Consider the following 23,365-nt stretch of genomic DNA (forward strand, 5'->3'; position numbering starts at 1 on the left):
CGGAAACCAGCTAGGTCGTTGGGCTGGCTCCTGGTTGTGTTTGATCCCAGGCAGGGGAAGCCTGCTTTAAAAGCATCTCCTGAAATTCTGGAGCAATGTCTGTGCTGCACCTGCTGTTGCGATACCCAGGACTCCTGCCGGAAACACATAGGGTAGATTTGCCCACACGTTTGTGCAAGCCACATGTGCTGCAAGGTTTGGGCTACTACAGATGCAGAAAACAAGTGCTGACAATGCATGTTGGGCCCCAGTATAACCCTACGCAGACTGGCCAGGCTGGAGAAACTCTTTAAAATAGCATTTACAGTGTGAACGGTGGCAGAAGTTCAGCAGATGCCACTGTAATTACTGGTGCTCGCACAAAAGAAAAGTCTAATGGATGCTGCCTTCTCACTAAAGTGTTCAGGGAGTCACAGCATTTGAAAATCCTTAAAGAGCTTTTCTATCAGCAAAAGGTGCAAAATGTCTGGGAGCTACAGAGAATTGAAAGAGAGAAGAAAATTATTTAATAAAGGGCCATAGACTGGAGGATCTCTGGATTTAACGGTTAAAGTCTCCAGTCAGGTGAAGCGGGGCTTGACTTAGGGCTCAAAAGAGGGAAAATTGGAAATAACTCCCAGAGGGGATTACTTGGTTCTGCTACGCTTAAAGCACCCAGCACTGCTGGTTCAGGAAGCCCTGTCTCCTTGTTGTGGAGGAGAAGGTGGGGCGTATGCTGGCAGTGACCCATCATCCCCTTTCCCATCAGCTCAGGAGCTGCTTGCTGTCACTCTGCCCTTAGGAGAGGGGCATCATTAAGCTAAATACAGGTTAGAACAGCTTGGCTGGTGTTACTGTGGGCTAGCTTCTTCCAGATCACAAGCAGCGAAGTGCTTCCTAGCTGATGAAAGTACTGGGGTGAAGATGATGTCAAGAAACACACTGTCCATGTGTGGTTTCTTTTAGAAACCCACAGGACTAGAGGTACAAAAGTAAAAGCAAGGAACCTCCTTTCCCAGCCAGGGCTGCCAGAGCAGTTCAGGCCAGGGAGCTACTCCGGCCAGCAGCACTGAAGCTCTGCCATGCTTGCAGGGCCTGCCGATTGCGATTTAGGGATCAGAAGCAGTTGAGATCTTTATGGCTCATTGCTCTGTCTACTCATGGTGATGTTGCTCCTCACAGCGTAGCTGGGTCCTGGACCTCGTGCTGGGCTACCTGGGCTATCTCGTCTGATACGCCCTGTCCATGCCTCTTCCAAGTCCATGACCCCCCTGCTCTTTCCAAAGCCAGGAGGTCTGGCATGTTGTAACGCACATGAGTTTGGTGTCCTCTTGCTGCCATTCACATGGAGCATGGGCTTGGGATACTCCTGCAAAGTTGCTTTTGCTTGGAGGCTGTTGACAGTCTGAAACAAACCCCAGCTGTGCAGAATGCTAGACCTCCAGTCGTGCTGCAGCAGAGGTGCCTTGCCTGCCTCTAAATGTTCCCATTTGTCTACCTGAGCTACACCAGCCATGGTAACGTGGAGCTCAGTGCAAGCTGATAGCGAAGTCAACCATGTAGCTAATGGAGTTATATGCTTCCAGGTTCTGAAGCTGCAGCTTTCCTTGAGGTCTCTATACAGCATTGTGGTATAGACATACAGAAGCAGAGACATTTATTTGGGAATGAGAAGTCTGTTTAATTTGGGCCGGCTCTAATTGCTGGCATGAAATCCTTAATTGTGTCATTAAACTATAAAGATCATCAATATGCTTTGCTCTGGCAAATAAAGATGCCTTGTGTTCAGCATGAGTCACAAATTGTGAGTCAGGAGAAATGGATTGCAAGAAAATGGCGATAAATGAATAGGTTGGAGAGCACAGCGTTTCGATGTTCCTAATCAAATTGACCAAAAGGATTGAAGTGCTGCAAGGCTTTGATGGGTAGTCCAAGACGGAGCTTTTTAATTAATATTTTGTTTTTTCTCTTTCTATATGCAGACAACGTTTCCTGTGACTCCATCGCTTGCAACAAGCCCCACGATGGCTTTTAGTCCCTACCTGAGTCATGTTTCTCCTGGGATGGGCTTGGTTCCTGCAGAGCTTTTACCAAATACTCCTGTCCTGGTTTCCGGAAACCCTACTGTTACAGTACCAGGAGGCTCTGCTGGGCAGAAACTGATGCGTACGGATAAACTGGAGGTATTTGGATGTCTGATACGATACTGCTGATGGGAATCAACAGGGCGTGTGGCCCCAGCTGTTGGTCTCTGCTAGACTGACCTGATGCAGCACAGCGCAGTTTAACCTGCAGCTTTCCTGACACAAGGCTGCTGCTCTCTGCTTGAGCAGACTCTCATGCAGGGCCTGATCCCAAATCCTTGGAAGGTGCTGAAAATCTGGGAGCGCTCACTCTTCTGATTTCGGCAGGCGTTAGAGCAGGGCCGGGATTGTTGTTTTCTGTGTATGATCTGCCACCCTTAAAAAATGCAAGCGGGTGATCTCCCATTTCACTGAGTTTAGTGGGAGATGTTTTGGAAGTAACAGTCACTTTCCTTGTCTTGAGATGGGCTTATTGAGCTATTACAGAAAGCTTTAAGTGTTATGCTGTTGGGAATGCTGGGTACAGGGGCACTGGAAAGACATCTCCTCCCTCCCCCAGTTGGCTGGGAGTCGTAAATGTCTTTCAAACACTAAGTAGAGGCTCTGCAGGAGATAAGGGCTGAGGACCTGAATTCAGAGGCCCCTGCAGGTGTAAATTACAACACAGGAAGGTAGTGGAGAAGGGTGTAATTTGGAAATATGTTGTTTTGTGTTATGTGCTTCATATTGCCTTGCGGATTGCTTCCGTTCTCACATGACGTCTCACCTTTCCCCACACTCAGTCTGATAGTGCACTGGTATGTGATCCGCACCACCAGCTATAGTCCTCAACGATTTATCTTAGTTTCTCAGACAAGGAAACCTTGCAGATCCATTTTGTGAAACCTTTTTCTCTGCCTTTGCTTTAGTGCTTGTAACTTACGAGGATCTGCAAGATCTTCCTAAAGCTAGCAATGTTGGTAGCACCTTATGAACGCATTGCAGTGTAATCAAATGCACTGTCATGTAACCCCAGGGTCAGAGTTTTATTGTGGAGGGCAGTGAGACTTTATGTGAAAGAGGCTCCTCATATTAAGGAAAAGGTACTTGTTGCAAATAATAGCAGCATGCAACATTTAGAATTAAATGTCCTGCCTGAGAGTATGCTCCATAAAAAATACATAATCCAGCTGAGACACAAATGGCAGTTATTAACGTTTAAGCTTTAGAGGCAGGGGAGGAACCCTGAGCTCAAAGTTTTGGCAAAACAACGTTAGCTTCCTGGGGTCACTTTCCATTCTGCACAAATTCTGTACTTCATTTGTATTTGGTGATTGGTCTTGGTAACGCTGTGGGTTTTTTTCATAACCTGAACCAGTTTTGAGTAGCACCAGTTGCTCCTGTGACTGTTGGTATATGTGCTACCCAAGACAAGCATGAATTTAGAATACATACGTGGTTTAATGTGGCTAACTGAACTGATATTCTGTGTTGAAAATACTGAATGAAGAGTAACTTGATGTTCTGCTCAACAATGTGACTTTCTTTTAAGGTTTGTCGAGAGTTTCAGCGTGGAAATTGCACACGTGGTGAGAATGATTGCCGCTATGCTCACCCTATAGATATTGCAATGATAGACACAAATGAAAATACTGTTACAGTTTGCATGGATTACATCAAAGGTCGATGCTCTAGGGAGAAATGCAAGTACTTTCATCCCCCTGCACACCTGCAAGCCAAAATCAAGGCAGCTCAACACCAGGTGAACCAGACAGCTGCAGCTGCAATGGTAAGTAGAGCTCTTACCAAGCTGTATTTCCATTGCTAAGAGATTTCATTTGTGTCATATGTGACATTTGTGGAAAGTAGAGTGCTTTGTACATGGCTGACTAGAGAGCTGAGAGCATGTGCAGTATGAATCCCATCTCTTCATCCTTTCTGTGTGCTCACCATAGCGTGCAGCCCTGCGTGGCGCAGTCCCTCTCGCCAGTTAGGGGAACAGTAGCAAACCCTGTGATTTTCTGATGTGACATCATGAGCTGACATGAACGCAGGTACAGCAGCACCTGGAACCAGCACCTTCCCTGCCTAAGTCGTAGGTGTCAGTTCAGCTTCCTCAGTACACAGCAAAAGCAAAGCCTGCCCATCCCGTAATACATCCTTTGCAGGGAGATCCTGACCTGCTGAAGCCAGTAGCAAAGTTTCCACTGACTGAAAAGCAGACAAGTTGTTCAAGCTTAACAAACTTGTGCCTTGATACCTTTTTTGAGGCTTAATGAAATGACAAGGCTCAAACTGAGGATGACTTCCTGACCTGTTTGATACTTGGGATCTGGTAGAGATGGTCCCGCTTGCATTTTAATTTGCATTGTGACTTCTAATACCTACAATTCTAAAAATGAGTGAAGGAAGACTTACCAAATAAAATTCAGAGCTGGAGTAAATGTTTGCCATTCTGTTGAATTCAGTTTAATGGCACTGATTTATTCCAGAGATGAGAGAGCTGGGATGTTCCGCCTGGGGAGGGAAGAAGAGGCTCAGGAGATCTTACCCATGTGTATAAATTCCTGATGGAGGAAATAAGACAACGGAGGCAGGCTCTTCTCTGTGGTGCCCGGTGAAAGGACAAGAGGCAATGGGCATGAAATAAAATATAGGAAATTCCATTTAAACGTAAGAAAAACTTACTTACCATGAGGGTGATCAAACACTGCAACAGGTTGCACCATCCCTGGAGATACTCAGAACCTTCCTGGGCACAGTCCCAAGCAAGCTGCTTTAGCTGACCCTGCCTTGAGCAGGGTGTTGGACTGGATGATCATCTCCAGAGGTCCCTTCCAACCTCATCCATTCTGTGATTATTTAAAAAAAAAAGAAACTAATATTAAAAAGATTCTTGCTTCCTTTTCGATTTACAAGTAAGGCTACTAAAATTTTTCTGAATACAATTTTTTTAAAGACAGTAAACGAGGTTGCTTTTCATTCATGGTGAAATGTAATGCAAAACTGGGAAGTTTCTAGAAATTAAACAAGTGCCCTCCTTGTAGCATCAGCATTACCTGGAACAGAATTTGAAGAACAGATTTATACTGTAGTATTTATTTGTCCTGCAGAGTTTATTTTTTAGATTTCTTACTATTTTTATTATTGTTGGAACAACAGCCCAGGTCTGTTGAAAAAGAACCTTCTGAAATGAAACTCTTGTGTTTTTTACAATTGAATCTTTACCTTTTTACTAATTATTTAGAACACTGCTACTTAACCAAAGCCAGTGCATGTTTTATTCATGCTGCTGGCTCCTCTTAAAAATGTAATTAACCTTATTTGTATGCTGTTAACTAGAATCTTTAAAATATTTATTGATGGCTTGTTGCATCACCTCTGTTACTAAAACAGCTTACATTATTCATTAATTTTTCAAGATTTGATGCATTTACTGTACCTGTTGAGGAATAAGATTTTAATAAAGGGAAGAATGGTGCCTGGTTTTCTCGTATCAAAAAGCATATGCCAGACAAATGGGTGTACCTTCTAAAATAGATTTGGAATGACTTCAAATCTAAATTCAGAAGATATTTCTGAGGGCCCCAATCCTGCAGTTACTTGACATGCACAAGTAGTAGCTTAGTAGCTTTACTCACTCCTGCGTGGCTGAAGTCAGTGCAGCACAGCCAGACGAACTGCGTCGGGCTCAGTCCTCGGTTCAGGGTGACGTGCACTTGCATGGCACGTAGCTGCAGAATTAGGGCTGAAGCCCACTGCAAGTCCACTTGCAGGTGCTAATCCCAGAGCGCTCCTCTGTGCCAGCCGCAGCGAAGATGCTCTAAAGCACACGTCCCATGATGACATTTCTTTACTTTTAAAACTTGCCAAGGCAAAATAGCTGACTAGCCGCTAGGCCAGGTAGTTACTCAGCCACCGCACGTTGTGCATGGCCTCGTCTTTTTAATAAATTGTATAATGCATTCTTTCCCCCCCCCCCCCTTCGCCTCCCCAAAATGTTGCTCTTTCTTGACACACCTCTGCTTGCTCTTTTTGTTACTGTGCTTGACCCCCCCTCCCTGGCCCATTGCCATCATGTGCTCGCTGCCTGCTAATTAAGACTCAGCCAGCTGTCAGATCACTGAAGCGACCGCTGGAGGCAACCTTTGACCTGGTACTTGAACCTTTCACCTTCTCGCTTTGCACGTAACCATCGTAGTCTGCATGAAAGCCTTCTGCACTTGGTCTGTTGTGTTAGTGCCCGGGGAGACTGCCCATCCCGGCCAGAAATGTTGCAGTGTGCGTTCAGACATGCCAATCCTGTGCCCCACACGCCATCCATTAACCATCTGAGCTTTGCTTCCTGAAGGCTGGATGTGCTTTGGAGGCAGTGAATAGTCTTGCGAGGAGGCAACTCTGGTTTTTGAAGTGTTTTTCCAAACAGCAGCAGCTTTGGAGTCACGAGACGCGATAGTTTCGGTGAGAATTGAACTAATTAGGTCTGCAGTGTGCTGGTTATGCCAGAGGACTAGGCGGTGCAGGACAGATGCAGCAACTTTTGGTGGTGTGTCTAACAGCGCAGCCTTGTCGGGCAGCGTTGTGCTGGTGCTGCCCTGCAAAAGGGTGTTCTGTGCAGTGGGCACAACTTAAATTTAGGAGGGAGAGAGCTAAGCAGCACCCTCGGAGATCTGTGCTGCGAACCAAAGCAGGTGCAGTGCAGGACTTTGGTCGCATGTTTGGTAAGCTGGGGAGATGGCTGCTGTTGCAGCTGGCTCGGTCTCTGGTTCTTCCCCCCCTGCCTCAATGGGACAGTGGCAGCAAAGGGACCTCGTTCTGGGTGCCTTTTGCTTCAGTCTCTGGCACAAGATCTGCTCCTCAGGCTTTTGTCTGCAAGCTGGCTTCATCTAAGCTACCTTTTATTATTTTCTGAATCTCTGATATGTTTTACTTCATTTTCGTGACACTCATAGTGAGGCAAAAGCCATCTTCCCAGTCTTCTGTCAGTCCTGGCTCCATAGAAGACAACTCCTTCCCGTTCACCCCAAATAATGAGGGATCCCATACATCCTAAAAAAACCCAGCTCCTGTCACCCATCTATAGAGGGGAAGGAGAAGAGTGGGCACAGAGAAGCCCTGAAACCTTCAAGCTGGTGTTGCTCCTCATTCCCAGAGCTAAGAAGCAGAGGCTGATCTGCTCCCCTTCCCCTCCGAAGATTTGATTTGGGGTTTAAGTAGTCAAGAATCTTCCTTATTGGAGTTTTAGGCAGCAGCAGTAGGAAACCTTGCTAGGGACCAGCTTCTACCAGCAGTCCTGAAATTACGCTGTACGTGACATAACCCTCTCACTCCCCGCTACTCACGGCTGGCACGGGCGCAGCCCCAAAGCCAGACCAGGTGGCAACCTGCACGGTGCCTCGCTGCCCTCTCCAAGAGCCACCTCTCCGAGCAGACACGGGCTGGCAGAGAACAGGAAAGCCCTTGAATTCCCCTGCCCTCCTGACCTCCTCCACTGAACAAAACCCCATTGGATAAGTTTCTTTTAATAGTCTTCCTGCTCTGAAACATCTGAAGGTTTGCAACCGTGTTGTTGGAGTATGCCACCTCCTTGGAACCCTTCAGGAAGGCTGCACCAGAGAAGGATTCACAGTGGTGATAACAGCACATATCATCTTCAGAGGAAACTGCTCAGATTGCTTCTGCTGCTTGCCAGGGAATGGCGCTGCCTCTGTCCTCTCTCAGATCATTCTGTATTTGTCGTGCCTTGTTGTGACTGAAGCACCAAGGCAGATGCAGACCCAGCCCCTCTTTGCTAAGAGCAAAGGGGTGAAAGTGTGATCTGTGCCCAGGAGATAGCCATCTGAGGGGAACTTTGAGGTGCAATTAAGTTGTTTGTTGCAAAGGAAAAAAACAAGAGAGAGTTGTTAACCAGCACATGGGAAATTTTGACTTTGGCATGCAGTGCATTTTTATCTGTCAGTCATGCTGAAAGATTTCTTTCCATGCCATGCAGAGACGTGGCACAAACCTCTTTGTTCAGATGCTTGTGTTCCAGGAATGTGGCTTTCCCAGCCCAAAAATGGGAGGCTGCCTGGCATTTTTGTAGCAGGAATTTTTCATTGGGGTCAGTGCGGGCTATCACATGGATACTGAACTGAATTAACCCTTTCACAGGGCACATGGTCTGATCATGTTGTGTAGGTTGCATATCCATGTGTGCACAGAAACACACAAGCAAAAAAGAATGTCAGAAAAAGTTACCGTCAAAGGCTGCTTCTACATCTGTGATGGTCAGAGCTTGTCCAGAGGGAAATCACAAGCAGCAGGATGAGGTGAACTCACCAAGGAAGTTCTTTGCTACAAGGGTTTAGTCTAGCTCCTGTCCTGCAGTGAGGAGGCACTTGATACAGAATTTGGTAAGGTCAGAATGTGGCGAGGAGTCTCCTGTTGCCTTTTGTAGCGGCTGCAGGACATGCTTGGGGGACTACTTCAGAGCCTGGACATGGTACAAGACAGAAATATTGTATCCCCACAAGCTGTTGTAATTCCTGCAGGTCCAGAGACAGATAAATTCTGGCCCGTTTGAAGTGGGACACTTGTTTGCTCCTGTGTCCCTGCCAGATCCCTGTGCAAGAGCTATATTGGCCCAGCTTCATCACATGGAATTTTAGACACCTCTCCCAGACATTTGTAAATAGATGTTTTAGTGAGCGTGCTCCTGGCTTAAGGCTCTAACCTCAACACAAGGGCTGGAGAAGTGGTGAAGCCAGATCCTTCTGTCCCCTTGGGCCCTCTTGCACCTTAATGTCTAAAATAGGATAGATTGGCAACAGAAGGAGCACGTCTTTAGGCCATACTGCTGTACAGATGCTTGCCCAGCTGCTGGGGTGGGAGGGCTGTGTCAAAGCAGAAGCAGACCGAGACGGGCTCCTGTGCCCACAGAGCCAGCCTTCTGTGCCTGCTTCTTTAGAAGACTGGAAAAGTTGCGTTTGTTTGGGCTTCTCCACCCAGCTGCTGTTGAGGCATTTCCCAAAGGTGCAGTTCAGGGAGCAGTGGTGGGACTGCCGTAGCTCTGTTCTCTCTCTTGCTCCCAAGGTGCTGCGGCAGGGTCGGAGGAAGGGTAATGTTAGAGAGATGATGTAGTCCATTGTGCCTTGACTTCCCTATGGCCTGTTGGTATTTGTACGCTCCCTCTGACTGTGACGCTGGGCTCAGGAATTGTCCTGCGTGGAAGGAGCCAGGACATCATGGCAAGGTCTCAAAGCCTTCAGCTGTTCTGCTTTTGGCACTGCCATTACGGGATAGTGGGCTTTTTGGGGTAGTGACAGCCTTTGGCCAAGAAGCAAGGAGTCAAAAGTCCATTATGTGTCTGGCACAGATGCTTTGCTATAATTAGTAATTTTTTTTTCTGAGGCAGATTTTGGAAGTATCTGAAAAAGAACGTTTTGCAATCAGGCATGGCAAGGAGCATGAATTTAAGTGGCAAGTTCTTCAGTCACTGTAAATCTGTAAAACACCTCTGATGTAAGTGGAGCTACTCCAGTCTGCAGATCTGTCCTGTGCCCGGAGGAACGAGATGGAGATACAGTCGAGATTTAACGTAGATAACAAGGAGGGCTCCCCTAGAAATGGAAGCTCTTAGATCTTTACCTAAAAGACGTCATCCTAAAATACAGATCTAAAGTAAAAGATTTTGGTGTCTGTGTCTGAGAATGTTGCACTGTGTTTAACTGCTGTCTTTTGGTACTAGCCAGAAGAAATCTGGAAAGATTAAGTCCTAATGCTGGCACTGAATGCCTGCTAGCGTTAGCAGAGGATGTGTGCATGTCTGAGGGCAGTTTTGCAAATGCAATTTCTTCTTCTAATTTTCTTTTTTTAATATTAAGCCACCTAAAAGCCACCATGTGAACAGAGATAGGATGGAGTAATGTTTTGCCTGGAAGTATCTTGCTTAACGTTTCTCAGATGAGCAGTCTCCTATAGCAAATTAAATTTAAAGTGAAATCTGTTTCTAGATGGTGACAAGCTGTTGCAAGATTTCACTTATATTCTATTGTGTGTTGATCTTCGTAACTATTTAAAATCTCTTTACTTGTGTCCTTTCTTCCGAGTATTGTGTTTGTAGCCTTAACCCTTCATTAGCTAAACCTTATCCTTTACCTCTCCTTCACTGTCACCTACTAAAAAAAAAAAAAAAATAGGAGTGATAACCCTATTTCTCAGTCCTTGCTTTGCTACATGATATAGACTAACACAACTAGGCAGAAATGACCTGATTCTGCATGACTTCCACGTGCGTAAATCTCATTGACGTCAATGGGAGCGTTACGTGCTAAAGGACTGCAGGGCATAATTAAAAAGGACCCTTTTCTATCACAATGTGGAAGAAAAGAAATGTGATTTCTACTTGAGTACAATGAAAAGCTGTAACTTATTAGAAACATTTCTGTCTCCTAAGAACTTGACATACTACTTTGCTGTTGAGACATGCTTGGGTGAATGATGAGTAACTCGCTGAAAAAAGTTCCTGAGTTGGGTTAATGCTTTTTACCAAGTCTGATCATGAAACAGGTTTGACGGGCTGGAAGAAGCTCGGTGGTGTGATAGAACAAAAAGAGAGGATTTGCCTGATAGCAGGGCCCACCCAAATCTTCTTTGAACACAAGATTTGTCAATGGCTTTTTCCACTGTTAGTCATGAGCAAGCAGTATTTAACTGTTGGAGGCCTTCTAGAAATTGGGAGCAGGTCCAAATCTGCCGGTGGTGAGCTGTGCTGCTGGTGCAGGAGGTGGAGAATCAGGCCTGTTCTTGGCCATGTTGCCCAGCCTCTCTACTAATGAGTGGAAAGGTGTTTTACTATGGACGTAATGCATGTACGCATGTAGTTACGCAACATGTAGTTGGCAACAGCCACTGCTTTACCACCTGGAGAGTGGTCAGCAGTGGGTCAGCTGCATACAAGTGTGCACGCCTCCGTGCTTCCGCACAGACACGTAGGCAGGTGTTGAAACAGGCAGAGTGTTGTGGTTTAGCCCGGCCAGCAACGAAATGCCACACAGCCACTCACTGCCCTCCCCCACCCTCAGGGGATGGGGAAGAGAACCAAAGGGGAAAAGGGAGAGAGACCCGTGGGTTGAGATAGAACAACTTAATACTACTACTAATAATATATGAATATATATATGTATAGTGATAATAATATGTACAAACAAGTGATGCTCAGTGTAATTCCTCACCGTCTGGTGACCAAGGCCCATCCCATCCCGGACTAACGGTCCCGAAACAGATAAGTCCTGACACCACAATCCCAGATCAGTGAGAGGCCCAAAAAGAGAGAGAGAGCACTCCAAGAGCGAGAGCCCCTGGAAGAGCAGAAGCGCTTCTTTCTAGTCAACTCTCATTTTTATACTGGGCATGACAATGCATGATATGGAATATTCCATTGGCCAGTTTAGCCCTCAATTCTAAATCTAAGTTCGAATCATAAGGGGAGTTGTGGCCCCTTGTCCCAGCCATGCTGCCCCCAGCCTGTTGTGCTCCTGCACACTGGCAAGAACACGGCAGCTGAAAAGTCCTTGAGGTCTCAACACCAACTATAACCATCAGTGCGTTATCAGTGTTCTTCTCATAGCAAATCCCAGACTAAAACCAAAATACAGAGCTCTTCTAGCTGCTAAAAGAACTGTCCCAGCTGAAACGAGGACACAGAGGCAAGCATCCCTTTTTTTTTTTTTCCATAGCATTTGTTGCTTATGCTAATCTTCTTGGTTTTTAAATAGTCATCTACTATATTTCTCTGAGCTGCTTTGTTTTGGGTTTTTTAAGTGGTTGTTGCCTGTAGCTGCTCTTTGTAGTATCCTGTCCAGGTGATCACCTCTCTCCTTCCTCCATGTTTTTTCCTGCGTGCCCAAGTCAGTCCTGCTGAAAAAGCTCCCTTAGCATCCCTCCTTCTCCTCAGCTCTGCCCCTTCTCCTGATACATTTACTAACTGCTTACCTAGTGAAGTTGTGGTTTCACCTACTACTTCCACTGTGATTTAGCTGCTCTTCTCTTTCCTGTCTCACTAAGTTGACACAGTTGCAGGTGATTTGCAGCCAAGAGCCCCTATTATTTATTGCATGCTTGATCTACATCTGGGTCCCTATTTTTCACTGCACTTGTCTTTAATGACTCCCTTATCCACAGGCCCTGCCGCCTGGTGCACTTCAACCTTTACCAAAGAGGCCAGCACTTGAAAAAAACAATGGTGCCACCACAGTCTTTAACCCAAGCGTTTTCCACTACCAACAGGCTCTAGCCAACATGCAGTTGCAACAGCCTACATTCATCCCTACAGGTAAGTGTCTGCTTGCTTTCCCCAGCATCGTAGTTGTCTTTTTTTATGACCTAGGCATTGAGCTAACGAGCAGATTTGTAAGAGTCCTTAGCAAAAGAGTATCGGTGTGTAGTTTTGTGTTAAAAATGGCTGAAAAGTTAACATTTGTTGTTTGACTTTTTTTCCTTCACCTGCTACAATTCAGAGCTTTTCACTTGTAAAGATCCCTCTGTAGGCTATTTTTGTTTGGTTTTGGGGTGTTTTTTTAAGACAGTCGAACTAAGAAAAATGTCTGCATGTTTCTTGAATTCATACTTTCTGTTTCTCCTCCTTATGGTTCAACTGGTTAATCCCAAATTAATTCTTTGACTCTTGCGTAGCACTCTTACAGACTCATGTTAAAATGTCTTGTGGACTTCTATGCCTGCTCACTCAAAGTTGCAGGTATTTTTCTGAGCTTCTATCTCAGTGACCTACATATTCCAGCAGCGATGATGTTTGTAGAGGGAACGGTTCATGCTTAGTAAATACAAATTATGTAATCCTCTTTAAAGGCATATATTTCCCTCTTGCTTGTCTTTTGACTAGTACGATAGCCTAAGCTTTTTAAAAGCAATTTAACTCCCTGCTTTTATCGTACCTATAAGGTCTCAGAGTAAAACTGAAAGATGCAGTTTAGTAATTCGTACAGGACTCGAAATATTGACGTGGCAGATGTGACTGCTGACTAGCCAATTAACCTCTGTTTGCTGCAGCCAAATGAAAAACAAAACCTGCTTAGAGTAGTCAGTATTATAAGTGACTGAATTCAGAATTTTCCAGAGCTGATAGCTCATTTTTTAGCATCGTTATCATCATTGCAGAGCACCATAAGAAAACGAACACCCGATGTTTTTAATGCTTAATTAATGCTGTATTCATTCGCCAGATGATATTTACAAAAATATACCCAGCGTTTCTCTGGGCTGGCCCCTCAAGGTGAGCACGTGGTGGACCTGCACCTTGGCCTTGCCGTTGCTTGGGGCCGGAGGAGAGGCTTCAGAGACAGTCCTGTACTGAGACCAAACTGTCTCGGACGTGAGCGTGGGTCCAGAGAGCTGAGACCTAAACCCTGTGCTCGCGTGGCCTTTCTGTGCTCGGGGTGCTTGGAGACACTCAGAAGTCAGCAGCTGCCAAGATGTTCTTCCAGGGAAGCGGAGGCTTGTACAGAGAGAAGGAGGGAGGGACTCTGGTAGGAGCCTTCCCCTTTGCTCTCTGCAAAGTCCTCTTGGAGAGGATGGGCTGAGCTGACCTTACCTCACTGCGTTAGGTGCCAAGTGAAATACTTCTTCTGGAAACACTGACACCTCTGAGAATGCCAAGTCCCTGAGCTGGCTGCACGCTCCTCTTCCTCGAGGTCGCAGTTGCCAAAGTTGGCATAAGGACATGCATTTCTGATGTGAGCACCATAAATTAGCTTTTACCCAGCACTCACAGTGTCCTGTCTCGTGGCAATGAAATTACGTGCAGGGCTGATGCGTAACAGGTCTATTTGCTGGGACCTGCTCTCATCTGAGGACATTAGCGCTGAGCAGAGCAGGAGGTTTCCAGTCAGAGGATGATCTCTGATGAATTTGCTTTACACATCCCCCTTTCCCTTATGCGCCAGGCTGCTGATCTGGTCTCAGCCTTTGCAGCTCTCTGGAAGGCAAAGCAGAGAAGCAGCACGTAGCAGCTCACACCGTGGGGAGGGGGAGCGAGCTTTTGCTTTTCTTAGTTTCTTCTCTTCAGTTATTGAGAGATCAGCATCATGGCTTGCCATGGAGAGGAAGGTCAGGGTGTCTATTGAAAACTGCATCATCACTACAATTGTTTCAAGTCTGGAACAAAACCGCCTCTTTCAACTTAAGCTAGAGACTTTGAGTCCCCGTCCCCGCTTGCAGGAGTAAATTGCTTTTGGAAAGTTAGTTTTAACATGAGTGTGACAGTCCTCTAAGGGCACTTTGTTTTTTGCTGATGTGATCAGAAAGAAATTAACATAGCTGATACAAAAAAGCCCCAAAACAAACAACCCTGATTTCTAGGATAGATCATATAATTTAATACCAGGGTGGGAGAAGAAATATATTCTCTACTACCCAAGAATTCAAGAATTAATTTGGTTTGCAATGATCTCTTAAAACCGAGTTTAAACTATTTATGTACCAATATGCAGAATCTGTTTGCATGTGCTTAAATACTGAATGCTGCAAAGAGAATACCTGCTTTTTAGTTAAAGTGATTTCTAACACTGAAGCTTCACTAATGAAATATCCCTTTTGTTCATCTTTCCACGCTTCAATGCATGGTGTGCAGGGTCAGTTCTGTGCATGACACCCACTGCAAGCGTTGGTAGGTTTTTCTACACAAACTTCTCAACTTTTGCTAATCTGAAAGAGACAGCAAGTTTTAGTATGCATCAGTGAGAACCTGGGTGGCTGAGTGGTGTGACTGTCTATCCGCTGTCTTCTTTGAGGCTTAAATGGTTGTATCCCTTTTAATTTCTGTGCAGTGCAGTGTTTTGTGTGACTAATGAGAGAATCCAAGGTGATGTGTTCCCACCCCTATTTAGTTCTGCTGCAGAGACAAAAATTTGTCACTTAAATGTCTTTACAACCTATTTAAGTCATCCAACAAAAGGAAATAGCAGTGGGAGGATCCTGTTGGTTTATTTTTTTGTATCAGGCATCAGGTGGATTAGAGTTTGGATTTTCAGTTTTCCTTCTGTGGACATTTTAGGAGACTGCTTTAATAAAGGCATTAAGGAGGGACACATCTGGGGTCAGCCCTTCTGCCAGAGCAGGGTGCTGCTTGTACAGTGAGAGGAGCAAGGCTTAAAATGTGGACCAGCTGAAGATGCATCTCTTTAGTGGAGTGTCAGCTGTGCGGGTACAAGGAACCACAGGGAGATACTGCTGCTGCTGTTCCTGGGATACAGTGAGGAGGCAGGGCTGAGTACATGCTGCTGCAGGGGTCCAGTATGTTCAGGCTCAGAGTCTGGGTCTTACTGGGAATCTGTGTGGGTCTTTGGGCACAGCAGGGTGGGTGAAAGATGAGCTTTCATCCTCTAGCCAGGTTTATACAAGACTACCAGCATCCAGGTGTGTGCCTGCTTCAGCCAGAGGGGGAGAGGGGGGAGCAGGAACCCTGGGGGTTATGAGGCTTTCAGGGAGGAGATCTGAAAGCTTTGGCAGGAATGGCTAAGCACTCTGCTCTGGAACCTCCCCATCCCCGTTAGCGCAGAGAGGACATACCGCTTGCATGACGAGGAGCTGAGCCCTTCAAACACACCTCTGCTGTAGGACACCCCAATCCATGTGCTCCAACGTCCCGTGGCTGGACCGTGCCCAGCCCGCAGGCACGCGTGCTCCCCGCTAGGGCCGGCCACGTCTGCTGGGGTGGAGAGGAAGACAAGTCTGCTTCCCCAGCGCATGTTTGCAGGGGCAGCCGGGCCTTCCCGCAGCATCCCCGGCCCCGCAAACCCCCACCGTGGGGTTGGGGGGATGCCCGTGCGCGCCCTGGAGCATCCCCTTCAGCACCGTGCTCCACGGACACGCAGCTTCAAGAGGCTGCTGAGCTCCCTGCTGCTGTGTTGTCCTTTCGGATGCTCTTTCTGTAAATTGTAGCTGTTCAGATGCATTCGTGTATTTTTCCCCTCTTGGCTCCCTCCCTTCTCCATCCCCCCCCACCCTGCAAGAGGGGAGTTTTGCCAAATCCTCTAGAATTAGGGCAGAAAGGAAGCACGCCGAATTTGTACGGGCAGAGCTCGGGCTGCCAGCCGCTCGTTCGCAGTGCCTCCAGCTCAGTCCTGTGCCAAAACATCGCCCCCGCTAGAGAGGGGCGATAAAACCTGGTGAAAGGGCCGTGGCGGCCACTGCAAAGTGCATCATGTACCTCTGGTTGCTGGCGGGGACGGGGTGGGGAGGGAAGGGGACAAGCTTTCCCAGGTGGGTGGGAGGGTGCGCTTGCCAAAATGTCCCCACCCAAAGGAACGTGCACTTGGCTGTGTCTAACTCCCCACGGGTGCGAGCTGACGTGGGCTTTTGCTAGCACACCCACCCTCTCCCCCCTTTGGAAATTTGGCCCTCGGAGTCTAATACATCATTGTTCTGCTTATAAATGTACTAAGTGTTGAGAATGTTTTGGTTTTTTCCTTAATTATAATTGTAATTGGCTTTTCCCCTTCTCTCTTGTTTATTTTTTTTCCCAACGCTGTCTTGCTTTGCACTGTGATTGCATGCTGCGCCCTGATGTGTCCTTCATGACGATGTCACATGGCTTGTTGCTGTGATTCCTGCCACGCCCCCAAATCCACCACATGTTGCCATGGTTACATAAAAAATACAAAAAAAATATATATATACGCTCCACCCTCCCGTATGTCGCTTCCATGGTTCCCTTCCGAAAGTGCCCATGATGCACGGTGCTACGCCCACCACTGTGTCTGCAGCAACAACTCCTGCCACCAGCGTCCCCTTCGCTGCAACAGCTACCGCCAATCAGGTTTGGCCCTTTCAATGGCTTTCTTTCACGTGTTCAGATCTCGAGGACCGGGTGAGGGGCCGGATCCTGCGCGGGGCCGAGCGCCTTCCCGACCCGCTCGGCTCGGCGCAGGCTCGGGCGCGCAGAGGCAGCGTGTGCGCGCGCGTGCGTGTGTGTGTCCGGGGATCGGTGAGGGGGCACCGGCCGGTCCCGCTGTGTTCGGGCTGGGTGGCGAGCCTGGCCGGAGCGTAGGGATGGGCGATTGGCAGGGGTGCAGATGCTTCTCCAAAAGCAACAGACCTCCAACCTCCACACCTTTGGGTCCTCAAAACCGGGCTGTAAAACTCCCGACTATGCTGTCGCACAAGACCTGCAGCACTTCTGCTTTCAGTCTTCAAGCAGAAATACCACCCCGAGCATCCTTCCCCCGTGGTATTTTGGCATGTCCTCTCCTGGCTGGAAAGTGGAAGTGAAAACACAAAGCGGCCTCCTCCCATCACAAGATTGGGCTCTAAAAACCACAAATAAACCAAAAAAACAACCCAAACCCAAAAAATCAGGGGCAAGGCTATGAAGTCTGAAGCTTATTTATGCCAGTAGCGTGTCACCCATCCCTACAGAAATCACTCTGGATGTGCAATACGTGCCGTTGTAGCACTGCCATAAGTGTACAGGATTTCATGCATGTCTGCCAAGCCATAATTCTCTCCAAAACTTTCCTCTGAAAATACTGAGTTGTGATGGCTGCTTCCGCACCAGTCCTGAACTGTATATGCACAACCTGTCCTAGTGATGCTTCCTGATAATTTGGTGTGCCACAACTTTTCCCAGTCAGACCAGAGACATTTCAAACACTTTTTTTTTGGTTTGTTTCCCCCCCCCCCCCCCCCCCCCCCCCCCCCCCCCCCCCCCCCCCCCCCCCCCCCCCCCCCCCCCAGTACTAGTTTTAGCACTTTTATTTGTCGTGCTTGCAGGTTTAGAGCTATTGCAAAGAAAACTGGGTGTCACTTTGTTCCGTAGGAGGCTGTTAGCCACACCGAATGCCAGCAGTATCTCAGGGGGCATCATCTAGTCTTTTGCTACTGTGAGGTCACGAGGCTTTCAGTAGAAGTTTTGCCTGCAGAAGTCCTAGGCAGTGTTTTACTGCTCACAGTAGGGATTGCTAGTCTTTTTCTGTGTTATTTCCAGGTAGAGCAGGTCTTACTCAGACTCGTGTTGGTCATGAGAAGAAAGCAGAAATTCCTGTGCAGCGTTGCTCTGTGGCTGTATGAGTCCTGTTTCAGCCAGATAGTTTCAGGGCATTTCTGTTTTACTTGTAGTCTATGGAGTTAAAATCCCAGTACAATCACCATGTACTCCACGAGGCATCAGTAGTGATGCAGCTACGTTGTACTTAGTGTGTGTGTAAAGACACCTTGGGTATGGATCCTGTTTTGTAAGGCACTGATGTACTTACTAACCTGATACTGAAGACAGAATGAGCAGCCTGATCTCAAGACAATGTTTTAATGTGTTGTGTTCTTTGTTTTTTTCTGCTGTAGATATCCCAGTTATCAGTAGATGAACTGAGTAGCAGCATGTTTGTTTCACAGATGTAGAAGTTCTCGATAGAACAGTAAGTTCCTTTTTGGTATTTCTCTTTTCAGTGGATTGCTTTGTACAAGGGCACTGCGTCCCCCAAAGGTGGGGCTGGTTCAGCAGAGGGACTGAGTGTGCGGGACCCCAGTGGCTTCACGCTCAGCCAACTCACCAGAAATTCAGCAGTTGCAGTGCAGATACTGTAAGCCCTGTGGCTTACAACAAGCAATGTTTCCTTGTGTCTAAAAAAATCTGTTTTACGGTGTTTGTAGCCTCCCTTCTTGCATCCCCCCGAGTCTGGAGTCTGGCGGCCGTGTTTACAGGTTACTCTTGCTCTGCACGGCTCCTGACTGCCTGCGGATGCCTCAGGGATTTGCACTATTGATGGCAAAGACTGCTCTGGTAATGAGTCAGCTGAAAAGGTGTAACTTCTCTTTTGCTGTTAGTGGCATATTTCCTTTCCTGGGGTAAGCAGGATCGGGTCGTCATCAGCTGCTGTGCATCTGCAAGGCTGGCTTGGTCTGAGCACACATCTGCTCTTCAGCTGCCATGGGGGCCTGGTTCACAGTGGGTTTCTTCAGAGGTCCTTGTGTGTGTTAAAGACCAGGATGAATGCCACAAACAACATATCCTTCACCCTATTTGCAGATCCTGGGCTTCACTAGGCTGCTGGTTTTGTCTGAGTGGGAACGATGGAGAAGTTTGTCCTGTTCTTTGACTTAGAGTATTATTTCACAGCCCTAGCAGCAGTGTCATTTTTCCATTGCTTTTATTTGTGAATGTTAGCTGATGTTCACAAGAGAAAATCCCTTGAGGCTTTCAGTTCATCACTGTATTTTTTTACCCCAAGAGAGTGAAGAGCAGTTCAGCCAATTCAACGAGAGGTCACTAGATTTTCCCAATGCAGGCCATTGAGTATACACAGATACGCAGCCCGTTTCTTCCTTAGGTCACGTATTACAGGCAAGTACTTAAATGCTGGAAATTAATTTGGCAAGCAATTGTCTAATCATATCTTTAGCAATTGACAGAAGTTACTCGTGTTGGTGGTGGCCCTGATCTCTGCTGACTTAAATATAACTACTGTTTGTATAAATGGCCCGTTAACTGTGGCCATGTCCCGTGTTAGTCTAGGGGTGAACACTGAGCTCTCCCTGTTACTGAAAATGTGTGTTACACAGCGTACTGCTCTCCCAAACAACAGACAGACGTGACACCTGACATGTTAACCCATTTCCATAACACATGCAAAACCGTCTGTTCCACCCGATAAGATTATTTGCATGGAAAGAGCCTCATACTTGAACTCTTTGAGATTGTTTTCAGCATTTATTTCAGGAAACTTCCTTTTTTGAATTCTTTTCACTTTTATGTGTGTGTGCTTAAACTCACACTGTCAATAGTGATTTCAGACTAGGCAAGGAATTTCCATGGGATATATTTCTTTAGCAAGTAGGGAGCACGGCGCAGCCTATCCGAACAAAGCATTGGCTGTGCTGTTAAGGATCATGAAAAACCTTTGTCTGAAGGAAGTAGGATCGACATATTGAATTTGATGGGATTTTCTGTGGGTCAGGCTATTTGGCATGGAGAGGGTCTGGGTCAGACATGGAACCCGTTCTTTGCAAGGGCAGTGTAAGTGGACCACTGTTCTGCCACTTATCCTCTTAACACCTCACAGCTGCAGGACATAAACCACCTTCAGAGACTGGTAGAAAAGGACAACATCCCTTGGCATTCCCAGTGCTCCCAGACCCACCAGTGACCACTTCCATCCAGCAGCATGTGTGTTTTTATCCCATTCTTGGGTTGTCACCTCCTGTGTGTGCATAAGCTAAAGGCCCATGAATCTCTCGAGGATGCATCGTTTCATGCTGTCACCCAAGCCTGTGAAATTGTGCGTGTGGTCAAGTGTTTTGCCAGACAGGGTCCTTGGTTGGCATCATGTGGTGCTGAGGGGCAATTCCCGAAGCTGCCCAGAGTGGGAGTTGGGTAATTGAAACACTTGCTGCTGTGACAGATGTTTTTCTGTTCCTCTGGGGTTGATGAGGTCCTGGTAGCCAGGCTGGCTAGCCTGGCTCTGCAGGAGACAAAAGTCTTGGGTCCTTCAGAGGAGGATTTTCATGCAAGATTTTCATCACAAGAGAGGTGATTTGTCCCAGAAGAGGGTCACCTGAGCACAGGTTTCTCATGGTTTCTGTGTCTATGTTTTGTCTCAGGGCCCGATTCACCTTTGGCTTGTGGCTCTTCAGGATCAGATTTTAACGTGACTGTCTGTGCTTCTCTCCGAAGGAAATGGGAGCTAACGGTGGTCAGGGCTGTCTTTGGCCCTCTCCTCAGTCACTCTCTACCTGCCGTCCTGTCTCAAAAATAAGACTATTATTCGCCCACCTCCCTCTTTCACTAATTGTCTTGTCAGCATGTGTGAAGCGTGCTGGAAATGGAAAGCCCTAAGTGCAGATTAAAGAGGATGCCAAGTGTGTTATTAGCAATTTCACTCTACGTCGGAAAATTAAGGGAGTAGAATGTTTTCTCTCTGCGACACACTAATGGCCACCTCTTGGGCAACACAGTCAGGATGCAGACGTATCTTATTAGAATGACTTTTATTAAAATATAGATATTTCTCTCTCTAACTTCTCATTCTTTTGTTGTTGTTTTTTTCTTTCCCCTGCAGCAGACCATGTTGAAATTCTGAACAGTAAAATTATGGAGCACCAGGACTTCTTGGTGGGAAGCTGCGCATGGCCTTTCTGTATATAATCCCCTCTTCCCTCTATCGTTCTCTACCACCTCTACAGTAAGCCTGTTGCAGCCTACATGTTAACCAAAAACTGATCAATGGGAATGTCAAAAAAAAAAAAAGAAAAAAAAAAAGAATAAAAAAAAAGCACTATAGAAACAATTAACAAACAGCGCTCTGTTATACGAGATATACAAGTAGAAAATTATAATAGACTTTTATAACACATTACTTTAACACACTTAATCATTTTATGACTACCATCCTGATAAGTGCATCTGCACAGCGGACTGTTGGTTTACTGTATACTATCGATGGATAAATGTTTGTCTTGTTTTTAAAGTGTTATCTTACTGTTTTGTTTACATCATAGTCTATTGATTTGTTTTAAAGTGTACATCATTATCAAGTATGCTCAATACCATTTTTTCATTATTGTTATGTCTTAAGTTTTCATATACTGTAGGTTTTATGGGTTTTTTGTTTGTTTTTTACTAAAAATGTTATTGTGGGAAACAGGAATTATGTGCTTGAAAAACACGACACAGGAATGTTCTGCCCTTTGCTGGATTTTGCTGTTTGTCAGCTGAAATTGCTTGTGTTACATGCTCCTTTTATAATTTTAAATTTGCCTTCATATAGAGTCTCCAAATTTTTAGTACAGTGATATGAAAGGACAGCTGTCATTTTAGTCCAGTTCAGGATATTCCTTTCAATACAATGAGCTGATTCTGGAAACTTTTGGAGAAAAAAAAAAAAAAAAAGCCCACGCTCAGTAAGGAGACAGGAATTATTTGCTAAGCCAGTGGTAAGCATCAAGGGATTTCTGCAGTCCTCTTGTCCATTGAAGTGCATTCTCAGCTGCAAACGGCGCACAATCTCTCTTGCTGTTCTCATGGTGCAGTCAACAAAAAGAATAGGTGGTGAGCTGAGACAGCTTCAGTTGGGCAAAGACTTGCTGCGTTGGAGAGGAGCAAATGCCAGCCGTTAGCTGGAGTGGGCCCGTAACCATGGCTTAGCCCAAGCTGGGTAATACCGTGCCCGGGGGCTTGTCTCCACTAAGCATGCTGAAACATTTTGGCCTGAAAACTTACGTGATTTTTCTTGAAATTTGGTCAGCGTGCACCGATTGTTTAATCACCGTTTTCTGTAAGTGGGTGATTTTTTTCCCCCATGATCTCTGGCCCTTTAAAGCAAACACAGTAATAACAAAGCAAGAAAAAGCTCAGCATAAGCTTTCTACTGAAGATAAACATGCATCTTAATGGAGCTCCTGTCGGTCAGTGGATGTATTTTGGCACCTTCTACTTCATCAGGAGCAATGTTTGCTGCACAACAAGGGCTAGTTCTCAATACCTCCTTTTCATACTCATGAATAAAACGATTTCCAGCCTGTGCACCCTGGACAGCCCAGCCTGTCGTTACGCTGCATTGCTGAACAATCTGGCTGCAGAATGCGTTTTGTTTGAGGATACAGCCAAATTCATCCCTGTCATAGCTTTACAGTATCATTGGCGTTATGGGAGAGATGGATTTGCTCCAGTAAATCCACAAATTCTATACTAGGAGAAAGAGAATCTTCATTGAAGCCAAGCAAGAGGCCAGCTCCCAGTGTCTGGAGGGCTGGCCACCCCGAGCTGACAGTGGTCTTGTAGGGTGCCAAATTTTGACAACTAGGTTTTATGTTCTTTTCAAAGTTCCTTGCCCTTGGTTAGAGACGTTCCTTGCCCCCTCTCCTCCAGTGTGAGCATGGGTAGTTTGCTAGATGTGTGTCTGCATGGACCACAAATGATGAAGAGGCATCTAGGGCACAACCAGTGTGTCCCAGAGCAGGCTCTGACCATCTGCCCGTGGAGACTCATTCCTAGCAAGAACCTTTGAGGAGCCCAGCTCAAAAAGACCTTGAGCCAGAAAGAATCTCTCCATTCATTTCAGCAGGCTTTGAACCAAATCCTGATGGGGCTGGAGGAAACATCCCACTCCAGACCTTCCTTTATGAGCTCCGTGTTTTGACAGTCACTTGTGTCCGTAGATTTTTCTCAGCCATCAGTGTTCACAAGCAGCAGCGTTGCCTGAAATCAGTGACTCTCGTTTATATTGGCGACCGCATACCTGTTCTTTTCACCACTGAGTTTCTGTTTCCCAAAACCATAACGTTGTTAGTGGAAAAAGTGGATTTGAGTACTTCCTGTTTGAAATTATTTGTGT

General features: G+C 46.3%; 1 protein-coding gene across 4 annotated transcripts in view; it reads left to right on the plus strand.

Annotated features, from left to right (window-relative positions):
* Positions 1-21,283, plus strand: part of MBNL3 (muscleblind like splicing regulator 3) — a 55,343-nt gene extending 34,060 nt beyond the window's left edge. The window contains exons 3-10 of one of the 4 annotated variants that reach the window (XM_086619812.1): positions 1,962-2,162; positions 3,595-3,831; positions 6,145-6,198; positions 12,207-12,357; positions 14,671-14,706; positions 16,763-16,857; positions 18,378-18,451; positions 21,092-21,283. In XM_086619812.1, coding sequence (XP_086475938.1) covers positions 1,962-2,162; positions 3,595-3,831; positions 6,145-6,198; positions 12,207-12,357; positions 14,671-14,706; positions 16,763-16,857; positions 18,378-18,434 — 831 coding nt within the window. In that variant the 3' untranslated portion in view covers positions 18,435-18,451; positions 21,092-21,283. Of the gene's footprint in view, positions 1-1,961; positions 2,163-3,594; positions 3,832-6,144; positions 6,199-12,206; positions 12,358-14,670; positions 14,707-16,762; positions 16,858-18,377; positions 18,452-21,091 lie in introns of those variants that run through there. The other 3 variants (XM_086619813.1, XM_086619814.1, XM_086619815.1) reach the window with 3 other exon arrangements.
* Positions 21,284-23,365: the final 2,082 nt, after the last annotated feature.

Source organism: Tauraco erythrolophus, chromosome 13, assembly GCF_009769465.1.
Source record: "Tauraco erythrolophus isolate bTauEry1 chromosome 13, bTauEry1.pri, whole genome shotgun sequence".
NCBI classification, from domain to species: Eukaryota; Metazoa; Chordata; class Aves; order Musophagiformes; family Musophagidae; genus Tauraco; species Tauraco erythrolophus.